This window comes from Atractosteus spatula, chromosome 4 (assembly GCF_055471065.1).
Source record: "Atractosteus spatula isolate fAtrSpa1 chromosome 4, fAtrSpa1.hap1, whole genome shotgun sequence".
NCBI lineage: Eukaryota > Metazoa > Chordata > Actinopteri > Semionotiformes > Lepisosteidae > Atractosteus > Atractosteus spatula.
This window is the reverse complement of record NC_142709.1, coordinates 62284503-62297255: the sequence shown is the minus strand read 5'-3', so window position 1 is coordinate 62297255 and position 12753 is coordinate 62284503. Positions and strand designations below refer to the sequence as shown.

The 12753-nt window shown below is 40.3% G+C and overlaps 1 protein-coding gene across 1 annotated transcript in view; it reads left to right on the top strand.

Moving 5' to 3' along the window:
• yeats2 (YEATS domain containing 2) overlaps nucleotides 1-12494 on the top strand; it is a 46416-nt gene extending 33922 nt beyond the window's left edge. Inside the window, exons 20-32 of the mRNA XM_088914496.1 lie at nucleotides 843-992; nucleotides 2976-3146; nucleotides 4866-5190; nucleotides 5479-5613; nucleotides 6500-6622; nucleotides 8021-8138; nucleotides 8366-8442; nucleotides 8728-8807; nucleotides 9393-9594; nucleotides 9681-9910; nucleotides 10273-10347; nucleotides 10618-10691; nucleotides 10933-12494. Coding sequence (XP_088770622.1) covers nucleotides 843-992; nucleotides 2976-3146; nucleotides 4866-5190; nucleotides 5479-5613; nucleotides 6500-6622; nucleotides 8021-8138; nucleotides 8366-8442; nucleotides 8728-8807; nucleotides 9393-9594; nucleotides 9681-9910; nucleotides 10273-10347; nucleotides 10618-10691; nucleotides 10933-11050 — 1878 coding nt within the window. The 3' untranslated portion in view covers nucleotides 11051-12494. The remainder of the gene's footprint in view (nucleotides 1-842; nucleotides 993-2975; nucleotides 3147-4865; nucleotides 5191-5478; nucleotides 5614-6499; nucleotides 6623-8020; nucleotides 8139-8365; nucleotides 8443-8727; nucleotides 8808-9392; nucleotides 9595-9680; nucleotides 9911-10272; nucleotides 10348-10617; nucleotides 10692-10932) is intronic.
• Nucleotides 12495-12753: the final 259 nt, after the last annotated feature.

Here is a 12753-nt window from a genome sequence, read left to right as displayed (position 1 = left end):
AACGATCAACATATTGTTTTCGTTTCATTTTCCATGGCTAAGTGTCAGGGTAAAGGTTGACTACACAGAGGGAATCAGATATGGCTAGGCTGTCCTTTCAGTTTATTTACAGTAGCTCAGTGCATCAGTGTTAGTCAAAGATAAAATGAGTTACAATATTCAGGACTAAAGAAATGTGAACGTATGAGTTAACCTGAGTTTTGAAAAAGAATTAAAGTTTTTGTTCTTTGAGGAGCAATATAATGTTAATAGGCTGTTTCAGAGACACTGTTGGTCCATTGTATGCGAAGATGTGAAAGAGTGGGTGCTCTTCTGGATGCCTTATGAACTGGGCCAGCAGATGGAATCACTTCAGTAGTTCTTTTCAAAAGTGTAAATTGTGATGACTCGTTTTTGCAACAGCAAACAAATTCCAACTGAATTTCTGAATCTTTTCTTAGTTTTTCTTTTTCATCTCAGTTTTGTCTCATGCTGCATTGCACCTCCACGCTCATACGGTCCTTCGGAAAATGGGGAGTGAGTTTTGCTTTGAAAACCAGCCTGTTAATCCAGAAAAGAAAATATCCTGCAGAGATACAGTATGTAGGACTATGGAAGAAATCATACAGGTCTGAAGCCCATCTCGATATACAAAGCCATGGAGGTTCCTGTTTTTCACATGTGTGTCATACTGCCCCTTTTAAAAAAACTCCTTTGCCCTTGCCAGGGGGAGAGATGATTATGTAAGGTGACATGTAATTCAGCTGCTATCTACTGCCCTTGTTATCGGATCCCCAGTGCTTTTAGAGAATGTTGCTGTTATTTTAGTTCATATTGATTAAACAGTGCATTGATGTTTCCAGGGGACATTTCTGGTGGGGCAGCCAGCCCCGCAGGGCTCCGGGAAGCAGGGAGCTGCGGGCTCCTCCGGTCACAGTGTCTCCTCCCCCTCTTCCATCACACAGCAAGCCATCAGGGTCACTGCTGGGCAGAAGGCGGCCATTCTGGCTCAGGTAAAGCCACAGCGAAGCACATCACTACAACCTTCTGACTTTCTGTCTTTGAGCTGTGTTTTTATTTCATATGATGTTATTTATGTCAGGATTCCACTTCTGCTGAGGTTATTTTAGGAATGAGCAAGCAGAACTGAGAAATCACTGCCACAAAACACATGATGGCGGGTTCCTAAGTCAACAGCTTTTGTAAATCTATAATGGCGCCTTTTCTATTCTGAACTCATCGAAAACTTACTGGCTGCACAAATATTGTGCATCTTCTTTTTTTTTTTAAGTATTATTCCTAAAATTGTTACAGAACTGTAAGAAGTGTAATAGAATAATATCCCAGCTATTGAATTAAATCACTTTAGTGTTTCCCTTCAAACGTTATACCTTCAAAGACAAGAGTTTGAAGGGAAACATTAAAGTGTTTTATCATACCGCTTTTTCTCAAAGGTATGCAACAAGCCATCCTGCTTGTTTCTACACAGCATTTTTAGCATCATTTAGCATTTCTCTCACATCATAAGATGATGGATGTAAAAGAGTTTATGATTTTGTTTTGCCCCATGAGTCGTTTTCATAACTTACAGTATCTGGGTCATCAACATATGATCTTTGCTAAAAGAGACTGCAGCTGAGCAGTCTAGAATGGGGGTTCCTAATTACTGAGATTGCCGTTGTGGAGAAATAATCAGATTTTGTTACTGTAGGTATATCCTTACAGGAGTTGCACCACTAAAAGTACTGTAAGTATAGCAAGGTGTGATGCCTCTGTTTGGTACCATTTCCTTAAAGTCAAGGCTCTTAAATAAAATCGTTTATTTGCTTTTTGTATTTAGATTTTTTTATGCATGCCTGGGCAATTAAGAAATGCTTTCGATGATTACTGTGAAGCAGTCAGCTGCAATAAGGGACCTTTCACACACACTGCTTTGGCTGATCAAACGATCTGCCCCAGATGATCTGATTAAGTTTAACAACCGTGACATTGAGGCTTACATGCATGGTACAGTGGGTCTCATTATTTCTCATTGTTTTCCTTTTTATATTTTCATTAGTTGGACCATTCACAAGACTTTACTTTTTTATGCGTGTGTAATAAAATCAAATTGGCAAAAAACAATATTCTTTAATAGTTTGTTACGAAAATGTGACACGGTAAAGGTAAAGTTATTAAGCTATGTTTACTAATCATTCTGTGATAACAGCTAAAACCTATGAGTTTAATAGGTAGTGCAGTATTTTTCTGTGCTGTTGTGTTCCTGTGAAACATTTTTTTTCTTTTGTGGTTTGTATCTGTACAAAATCGGTTCGTTTTGATTTCAAGACATTTTTAAATGCTAATGAACTAAAGAATTTTGTATGCCCCTCCGTTTTTTTAGGTCACAATTCTCATAAAAAAATGATAAAGCAAAGAGGTAGTGGAACACATATATTACACTCTAGTTTAATTGTTTAAATGTCAGCAGTTATAGTGTGTTTTGAGATAAGAGCAATATTGGTGTGTGAGAGTCTCTTCTTTATTCCAGAGACGTAGAGTTAATAACTGTAGATCATTTGGGTTTCTATTTTAATTTTAATTCAGAAAATACCATTTAACATTGAGATTTAATTATGTGGTTTTATCATGCAGTGACACAATTTAACATAGTACTGTGGAATAACTGGCCCTAGTCACATCAGTCCATCGCTGACCCTTGACAAGTTCATCTATAAAGGCAGTGAAACTGCATACTGCTAATAAATATTTGTTACAAAACTGCAGTCGAATTTCTAAACATTCTATCGAGAAAAAGTAGTGTATCTGAGACAGCTGCTAATTATATCCATTCAATCCATATGTCCTTACCTACTCGTAACTGTTGTATCCATCCATCAGTTCCCAGTGGTTCTGCCCCCCTAATTGACATCCACAGCACAAGGTGAGAGCACCTGCATCTCTGCTCACATGACAGTATGTGAACGCTATGTTCCAATGCCTCCTGTGTTTTAAAGGTGGTGGGGGGCACCCAGGGCTCCACGGTGAAGTTGTCAGACGGGTCAGTCAAATCGGCTCACCTGTCGAAGCCTGGCACCACCACTCTGCGAATGACAGGAGGCGTGATAACTGCTGCCAGCTCTGCCGGAGCTCCGGCTGGCCTTGCCACTGTCCCCGCCGCACAGCAGGTCAGTCCCTCCACATCCGCGGGCACCCGCTGGGCACCCGCTGGGCACCCACTGGGCACCCACTGGGCACGGGAGCAACCGCTTCAGGGGCAGAGCGTGCTGTCGTCCTTTCTGACTGTCTGACCTTGTTATTCTGTGTCATCAGGCTGGATCAGGCTATTAATTTTACAATCAGCAAAAAGACGTTCATCCTTTATCTTTTTTCTTTCCTGGTTAAAACAGTACTACTTTTAGAATTTTCCCCTTTTGCCTCAATGGTATTTTACTTCAGTGTTAAAGTGTCGAGGGGATTTATACCTGAGAACATCATAGATGTTGGAACAAACAGTTTTGCACTAGAAAATCCTGAGAGCTGTGCACTCGCAACATGGCTTGGTAGCCCAGTGCTCTTTATGTATAAAGTTGTGGGGGAGAGCAAAGGGGAAATTGGTTTTGCTTCATGGAAAAAAAAATATTGCGAGAGGTTTGGAATGCAGGCCCCATTTACTAGGGAAGAAATGTCAGAACAGATTGCACTGCGGATCACACAGTAACAGATGCTGTGAACAGAAGCTACTAAACAGTACACAGTGTTGCATAACAAGTGCTAGACCGAGACAGAAAATCTGTTTTATTTTTCTTGCAAGGCAGTGACAGCTTAGAGAGATTTGCTAAAAATATTTTCCCCAAACATTTAATATTAAGGAACACGTCCTTGGTGATCCATTTTTTTTAAATGTCTTTCTTTAATTAGAAGTAAATTCAATTTAAACCTTCTGTGGTTCTGTGCTTATTTATATAGAAATAAAAGACTGCTCAAAGGTTTAACTGAAAGTAGAATGCAGTAACTGAAGTTGATTGTGATATACGATGGTGATGAAGTCTGGGGTTTTGTGTGAAAAACACATGAAAATCAGCTCGTTAAAAGCAGACCCCTTGGGCTCCATTGCTTTTTTCCCCCCTAGTAACACAATTTTACTTCAGTCTCAGAATTTTTTTTAGAGATCTTTATAGTGAAATGCAAATCTGTTTAGTATCTCTGTATGTCTGTTTCTGTGGTTTTAACTTGAATCAATGCTTTGCAGGTATTAATATTATTTCAGGGGAAAAAGCTGGCCACAACAAGACCATGACTAAATTGTCTTATAAGTCGTGCCATTGTAATCATGGCCCTGTGTGCTCTTTTAGTGTCCTGCTAGAACAGGAGAACTCTTGGACTGACTTGCAGGAACTGAAAGAATGTTAGCGCAAAGATTTTGTTAGGGTATTTTACTGAGCTGTAAGGTGGACTTCAGTCTGCATCAGCACTGTTCCTCTCCACCTCGTCGTACTTCCATCGATTGGTGTGAACAATGCAACACTTGTCTTCATGCCCACCGCGACATCTCCTGTGTTGCAAAAATGAAACACTCCACCACTTACTCTGAAGATATCAAAGATCTCCCCTGGCCCACCAAATATGTCAGTTTCATCTCCCAGCCCTCAACGTGTTACTTCTTAATGGTCAAAAAACATGCAGGTCATTTTCCTGCAAGAAGCAAGCTATGGTCATACTGCTGATACAGAATTGGATTTCCTGAAGTTTCCCGTTATGTAGCCACTACAGTCTGAAAATGATAGCACAGATGGATCAGAGGAATATGGCAGTTCCAAGCCAGTGAGGCGATACTCTGCCTTCCAGAATATGACTTGTCCCTCCCACAGTCCCACTGTAAGTATCTCTCGATTGTTTCTTCTCAGCCTCCTGAAGTAGGCAGCTCCAGTCCGGCGGCCCCAGGAGCAAAGCCTGTGGTCCAGCACCCTGTGCTTGTGGCAGCCAGCCAGGCTGCTGTCATCAGTGTGGCCAAGAGTGCCAGCAGCTCAGCAGCCACTGTGGCCAAGAGTGCCATCCCTGCCATGGTCACAGTGGCTAAAAGTGTCAACGTGCCAGTTGTCAGCATTGCCAAGGGTGCCAGTTCCGCTGTGGTCAGTGTCCCTAAGAGTGCTAGTCCCTCTCTCGTCACGGCAGCATCTCTGGTGACCAGCGGGACCACTGTGAGTGGGAAGACAGCAGCCACTCTTTCAGGTAGGTGGACAAGGATATAACAAGCAACGTATAACATACAAAAATGTTTAATCCATTCATAAATGGGTATATTGTCTTCTTTTCCTGCTGTGCACCATGGATGTTATTTTTTAATTAACAGTTTCTTAGTGCGTGTATCCATTGGCTGGTATGGATGTGTCGTATGCAGATTTTTTTTCATCCACACAGAGTTTAAGACATGACAGCTGTTCATTTTCCAAGTCAAGCTGGAACATTTTTACTCTGGCAAAAGTCCAATGCCAATTCAGTAGTGTTTTGTTTCTCCAGGCATGCTAAAGATCCACTCAGGCCAGTCCAACACACAACAGGCTGTTCTCACCATCCCTGCCAACCAGCTCAAGCAGCTGGGGGTGAGCACAGCCACAGGAGGAGTGCAGACCATACTGATGCCCGTCAGCAAAGGTGAAGGGGACGAGCAATGTTTTTAGGGTGTTGTGTTGTCGAGTGCAAATCTATGTGCCAGGCAACGTGATTTAATTTGAAATCATACGCAGTTTCACTGGACTGCAGCAACACTGGGGACCCCATGGGATCACATTGACATTAACAAAGAAATGTTAACTCTCGAATTCCTCTGGATGTATTTGTGGCGTGTCCTCAGATGGGACAGTAGTGTTAAAACATCTTTGTAGACTCTAAAAAAAGCCCAGTTCGTTGGATTATACAAATACTTGCCACACAAATCTTAGTGTTCTGAGCGAAAACAGACTACTAAGCAGAAAAGTAGTTTTGTTCATTGATTACAGCTTAAGTCTCATTAGGCCATGTGGGCCTTGGTTAAAAGTTTAAATTATCAAGCAGCTCTGGTCTGTCGAACAGAATCATTCCCTTTTGACTGTGAAGTGTCTTAGGTGACCTGAATAATTCAGGAGCAGGGTTCTTTTTTATGTCTGGAAATTAAAAGGAAAAACGGTGAATTTTGCGTTCCAAAGATCCAAGTTCCTGATTGTGACCTAGTTCATTCATACATTGCTCTACCTGAAATGAGTAATTTACAGGTACTGTGTTTTAATTTACTTTTGTCTATTTGATATATTGTAATAAATGTATGTTGTATTCTTCTTTAACGTTCTCCTTAAATTGATACCAATCATGTTTGATATAATATTTCAGTATTGTGAAGATCTGACCTTAAATTTATTGGATGACTTTTGCCGTCACCGGTTAAGAATTGCTCTCAAATGTATTTTGTGTTCCTACGTAAAGAAAATAATCTTACTTTTGATTGAGTAACTTTTATTAATGCCATCCTAACATTGGTATTCTGTGTCTGTTGCATTTTCTTCAGTTGTGCAGTCCAGCTCTGTCACTAAAGTGGCAGCAGCTGCTGTTGGACCTGCAGCAACCAGTACACCCAGCACAGTTCCCAGTGGTTCTGCACAGCACCCCCCGTTGACATCTACAGCACAAGGTGAGAGCACCTGCATCTTATTCACATTACAGTTTTATTAACTGTTCACATTACAGTTTTATAAAAGACTGCTCAAAGGTTTACTGCCTTACTGCCTAGGTTTACTGCCTATAATCTTGCTGTGGACTAAGTGTGTGATGGATTGGCTATGGATGTGCAGGGACCTGAGTGACTGTTCTGGTAGCTTTAACTAAAATTTGTATTTTTAGCTAGAATCCGGAGGCATGTAAACATCACTTTACGGTCCACCTGCCCTCACAGGATCTTGGTTGAGCTCTCACATCCAATCTTATATTTAGAATAGAAGCCCCAGTGTCTTGGGAGGGGAGAAAAAATCTTTTGCTGTTCTCTTTTCCGATGGATGCACACCCTAGATGTTGTGCTAGGCATGTTGTATTGTGTACAAGAGCTGAAGAATGGACAAAGCACAATGGATAGAAAACAACTTTTTAAGCATGTGCCTGTTAGATCAGCTTTCAGAGAGTACAGTGTCAAAAAGAAGCTCCTAACATGCATCCTGCTTGCATTGCTTATCATACAGAGATAGTGGACAGTATTTACTGAGGAATTGCTCTTGTAAGCTTTGTGCCAATTTCATCTCCTACTGTATATATGAGGACTGCCAGCTTATCTGAAAGGTGGCAAAAATTATTGTCTATTTAATGTGCTTGCTTCCTTGTGAAATGTATAACCTTATGCAGCTTTATTGTGAGCAGGGCAATAATTTAAAGATAGTGCTGCGTCTCTTGGGAAAGATTTTTTAAAATGGGTGTTAAGTACTGTAAATGAAGCAGTATTACTTTTTGGAGTTGTAATTTTTCCTAGGGGTTTTAAATTAAAGTGAAGGTGTGCATTCTGAGCAGCCCATAAAGTCACTTTGAAATCATTACATATTGATACTTTAGTAGTATTTTGTTGTACTTGTACTACTTCAAGTTGCTCCTGTGCATTTTTCTTGATGATTTGCCTGTGTTATGTAGCTGTGATTCGGAAAACAAAAATGTAATGTGAGTATTTTTTTTGGTGCATTAAATAAACCAATAAAAGACAAAGATGGAAAGAAACAAGAATTACTGTTTTGCACTATAATGACTAATGTTCAAGACAGTTCTAACTGTTCTGTTGTAACTGTTGTCTATCAAAGCAGACTTTGGTACTGACGGATGCAATAATAGCACTGTATTAAGTGCAGGTTTGGCTGTAGCTTTCAAGGGGCATTTCGTTGCTGCTACCTTGTAACTGAGGCTGTATTGTGATCTTTTCTTTAAAAGTGGTGCTTCTGAGACTGCAGATCACAAGAACAGAAGCAGGATTACAGACAATAGGAGGTCATTCAACCCATCTAAACTGTTTGGTATTTAGTAGCTAATTGTGACCTGTGCTTTTTCTTGGCTGCAGTGAAGACAGAGCCTGGTGTGGCAGGACCCAGTACCAGTGCTGCAGCAGTACCCTCAGTGACGGCTCCCATGGCAGTGAAAGTCGAGCAAGGCACTGAGATACCACACGAATTCATCGAGTACGGACGTTTGTGGTGATTTCCACTACCAGAGTGGTGTTCCCTCATGAAATAGCAATGCTGAGATCATTAATAACTAGCAAAAAGATATAAGTAACAGTCATAGTTGGGTCCTGTTCTGTGTAGTCAAAACAGTAATTTTGTCAGTGATTTAGTGACTTTATCAGTAAAGCACTGACATCACTAACACAGTACTTCGTTTTTGGTTATCTTGTTATTTTTTTCAGCACGGATCATGTGGAGAACCTGCACCAGTTATTAACAGCTGTGGTGAAAAAAATTCCACTCATTGTACCGGAAAAAAGTAAGCACTTTCTGTGCAGTGTTTCAATTACTTTTCCTTAACCACTTATCTTTTCTTTGTCCACACAATTTGCAGTTTTCTGACGATGACTGTCCTTTATTCTCTAAAATAAAAGAGCACATCACAAGCACTGAAGTCTAGAGACCGGTTTAAAAGCAAAGCAGTGAAGAGATTTAGGTTTACTGCCTATAATCTTGCTGTGGACTAAGTGTGTGATGGATTGGCTATGGATGTGCAGGGACCTGAGTGACTGTTCTGTGAGTAATTGTAGTTGTTGTTCTTCAGCCGAAGATTCCAGTGCTTTCTGTGCAGTCTCCCTTGAGCAGTACTACAGCTGGAACATTGGGAAACGAAGGGCAGCAGAGGTACAGTTCAATTCCACAGATATTTCCTTAATCCCACTTGAACCCTTCTCTTCTTGTTTTCAAGGGTTTTCATTCAGCTCTTAATTATTTTTTCAGTACTTAAGAAGAGAGCATCTACTTCACATCTTCACTAGGGCACTTTTATCTGCGTCTTTTCATTTCTGAAATCACATAGAAAAAAAGAAAAAAACATACCGTGAATCGATAGAACAGTACACTAAAGTCCATCCCAGGACTTTTTTTTGCTTGAGGTTTTTGTGCTTGAAATTGAGGATTGAAATTTAAATGTATTTAAATTACAGTTTGTTTCATCTAGATCCTATCATATGTATACCACAAATGGAGCATCTGAAGATTTTTGTTTTACTCCCTATTGTATTAAATATACCCAGGCTTGTGCCATTTCCTGAGTGAGTGAGCCCAGAGCAGAGTTCTAACTCTGATTTTAAATTTGCTGTATTATACAGAGCTTGTTTGAAGTGTCATTACAGTGAACAAGACCTCTATTTCTAGTGTCTTCATTAATGAATTCAATTGGAGATGGAGCTGCACTCTTGAAATGTGTTTTTGTTTGGGATTGTTTAGCTACAGCGGGCAGTGGCTGTAAAGAAGGCTGTTCAAGAGGTGATTGAGAAATCGCCCAAGTTTTCCAGCATCGCACCTCCAAAAACCAAGCAGGTTATGCAGTGGTGCCGTCAGCGTGGCTACACACCACCCGACTTAGAGCCCAGGAGGACTGAAGAGGATTCAATAGAGGACATTCTGACTCAGATCGATAACGAGCCAGGTAAGTGTGTATGACCACATTGCTGATCAGGCACCCCCTCCAGTAGCTGTTTGCTTTATCTGCCTGTGTTTCCTTCCTCTCTGCAGAGTGCCCTTCCACCCTGAACGGGGCAGGGGAGTTGTGCCAGAGGCTGGAGGAGCTGCAGAGGCTCCTGAAGACAGAACCAGAGGAAGAGGAGGAGATACTGGACATCGTGAGCGTGAAGGAGCCCGTCAAGGTCGAGATCAAGATGGAAGAAGAGGAGCTCAGTCAGGAGTCCAAATTCTATATAGGAGCTTCACCGTCTGCCCAATTCATCAGAGACTGTGCCCAGCAGGTTTGGCACTATTTGCACTCACTGAACAATAGTTGGAATGGTGTTGAATAGTGTAGTGAGAAACACACCCTGTTGCCACCTCAGCAGTCTTGCAGAGTGAAGTAAGCAGGAGCACCACTGTCACAGGCAGGTACATCTGTGACACACGCTTGCACATATACTACTCAGAAGGTAGAGCAGTGTCATAGAAAGAGTTCATGCTACTGTAAGTTTAATGGTCCAACTCCAAAGACAAACTGAGAAGCAGGATTAGCAGTATCAGCGCTGTAAGTTACAATAGAGATCATGTAAAAGTCTCTTCATAACATTTTGAGCTCAGGAAGCTGGTGGGTAGAGCAGTTATTCCTTTGCTTGTTTTCCAGATTGGAGTTCCATTCCAACAGGTTGAAGTGGAAAAGAATGTTTATGCACCAGCAGTAGAAGAAATGATTCTAAAGGTAGGTGTGCAACATTAGGCTAGGTTTCTGTTAGCACTGAAATGAATCACTGTAATGGTATAGCAAAACTTCATTTGAAAACTGTTTTGTATTTGTCATTAGATGCTTTCTCATATTCCTCTTCTGTTGATACACTTCATTTCTTTTCTCTTGCTCTCTCATTTTATTTGTGGCAGTGAAATAATTGAAGTGATAAAGTTACAGACGATCTATCGGTACATTTAGTGCTTTCAGTGCATGGTAACAGTTTACTGCTTTTGTTTTCCTTAGGCAACTGAGCAGCTTGCAAGTGAAGTTTTGAGAGAAGCTCTGGCTGTGGCCTATAAAAAGTCTCCCCAAAACAGGTATTATTGTTAACACTCATGTCACTGTAAATTGAAAAGGAAAAGGCGAAATACTTTTTTAAAAACTGTGGATATGAAGCACTAAGCACCTAAGACATCTGCATTTTTTCTGAAAATTAATATAATTGTGAGGATGCTTTTAGAATTGTTTGTCTTTCTAATACCACTGATAATGCAGAGTTTTCTTTTTACTTCCAAGTATACACGAAACGTTAAAAAAAACCTTTGTTCATCCCAACAGGGTACCCAGAGAGATAACTGCCATGAACATCCATCAAGCTGTCGGCACCATTCCAGCCTGTGACTTCCTCACTAATAAACACATGGGTGTCCTAATAAAGGAAGGCCATACAGACTGAAACCCACTCTTGCTGCGAATGCGACTTTGAGTTGCAGTTTGACATGCTTGTTAATGAAAGGAGCTGAAACAAGAGATGCTTTAGAGTATGAATAGACTGAGTTTGAATAGTCCTGAAATTGAGCAGTACTGTTAAGACAGTTTGCGGCAGTACCAAGGTTAGAGATAAAAGCTAAGAGGCACTGAATGCCCAAGTGAATTCCTAAAAGTCACTGCAGACAATTATAGTTGTTCCACCTTGAATGACCTACTCAGGACGAGGACCTTCTAATATTCTGCTGGGTGATTTGCAACTGCAGAAATTCTTGTATTCACATACCTGGAAACATCTCTTAGGACAAAACCCAATAGCATTGATAGCCATTTGATGCTGTATGAAGAGTCATTCTGGGTTTGTTCGTTGTGCCCCTGTTGATGTGGTCTTTGCTGAGTATAACACCTGTGGTTTGATCCCTTCATAGATACCTTGTAAGTGGTTTTTCCTTTTGTCATTCTACTCAAGTATTCAAGTAGGAGAGGGAAAGAAGGATGATCCATTAACAAGCGCTTGTTTCTTCTGGTCGGATGCCTGAGAGTAATGAGAGTCAGAGATTTATGACAAAGTGTTAATATCAATACAGTGGGAATTGAAGAGAAAATCCAGTGTTGTGCAAAATGTATGAATAAATAGCATGAATTTAATTATTTCAACTAAGAAGAACAAGGATTCTTTTGCCATTGATGTCTGCAGCCCTAAGTATGAATCTTGAACTGTCACAACTGGGCGACAGAGTGTTTTCATATTGCTTTGAGGCTCATTGAGTTTAACAACTGCTATTTCGAAAGGTCTGCATCTTGTTATTTGTGGTAAATGGTAATGGCGTTGGATTTTACAGTAACATTTGTATTGTTTTAGAAGGCTGTGGTAAGTAAGATGAATGCATATGATGAAATTGTATTTTAGCTGTTTATCAACAGAGGGAACAAAAGAAGATTGATCTTATATTTGTACTAATGCAAGCTTTTTCAAACAGTATCCAACCAGATATCTGTAGGTGAATGTTTCACTCTTAATGCCATACTGCGTTGCAGGGTAATTCAGAAGATTACAGTCAGACTTTCATTGGACTTGTCTTGACTTCATCATATGAAGGGATCAACTCGAACTTTAAAAAGACGTTTCAATACTAACACTGGCCTTGCAGTGTGGAGCTATCTTATTCATACTGTGGCCTGTCTGGAGACCCTCTTGTCTGTTCTGTTGTTTACATGGGCAGTGTATTCTCGTCAGTAATAGGCTTATATTTGTACTTCACACCCCAGTCACAATAAACAGTCATATTGGCTGTTTTAGCAAATATTTAATTTCTAGTATTATGTGGAAATTTATTACCATTTTATTGTCATTCCAAATGTGCAAAGATTGATATTCTTATATTAAAACCACAAACTAAACTATGAGGAAATTGTGATGCTTCTTTTATTTTGCTAGACTTGATATTGTTAATCTGGGATGGAAAGAGAACATTTGATACTGTAGAGTACAGAATAAGAATAAGTGCACAAATATTTGAAAGTGTCCCTTACTGTCCAAAAAATCATGGTCACAGTGCATTGCTTAGTCTTTTTTTCCATTTCATTGATCTTTATTGTCTACAATTCTAGAAGATGCAAAGATGTGGTGAAGAAACATGAATGTACTGCATTGTGACCTTGCTTTTTCAG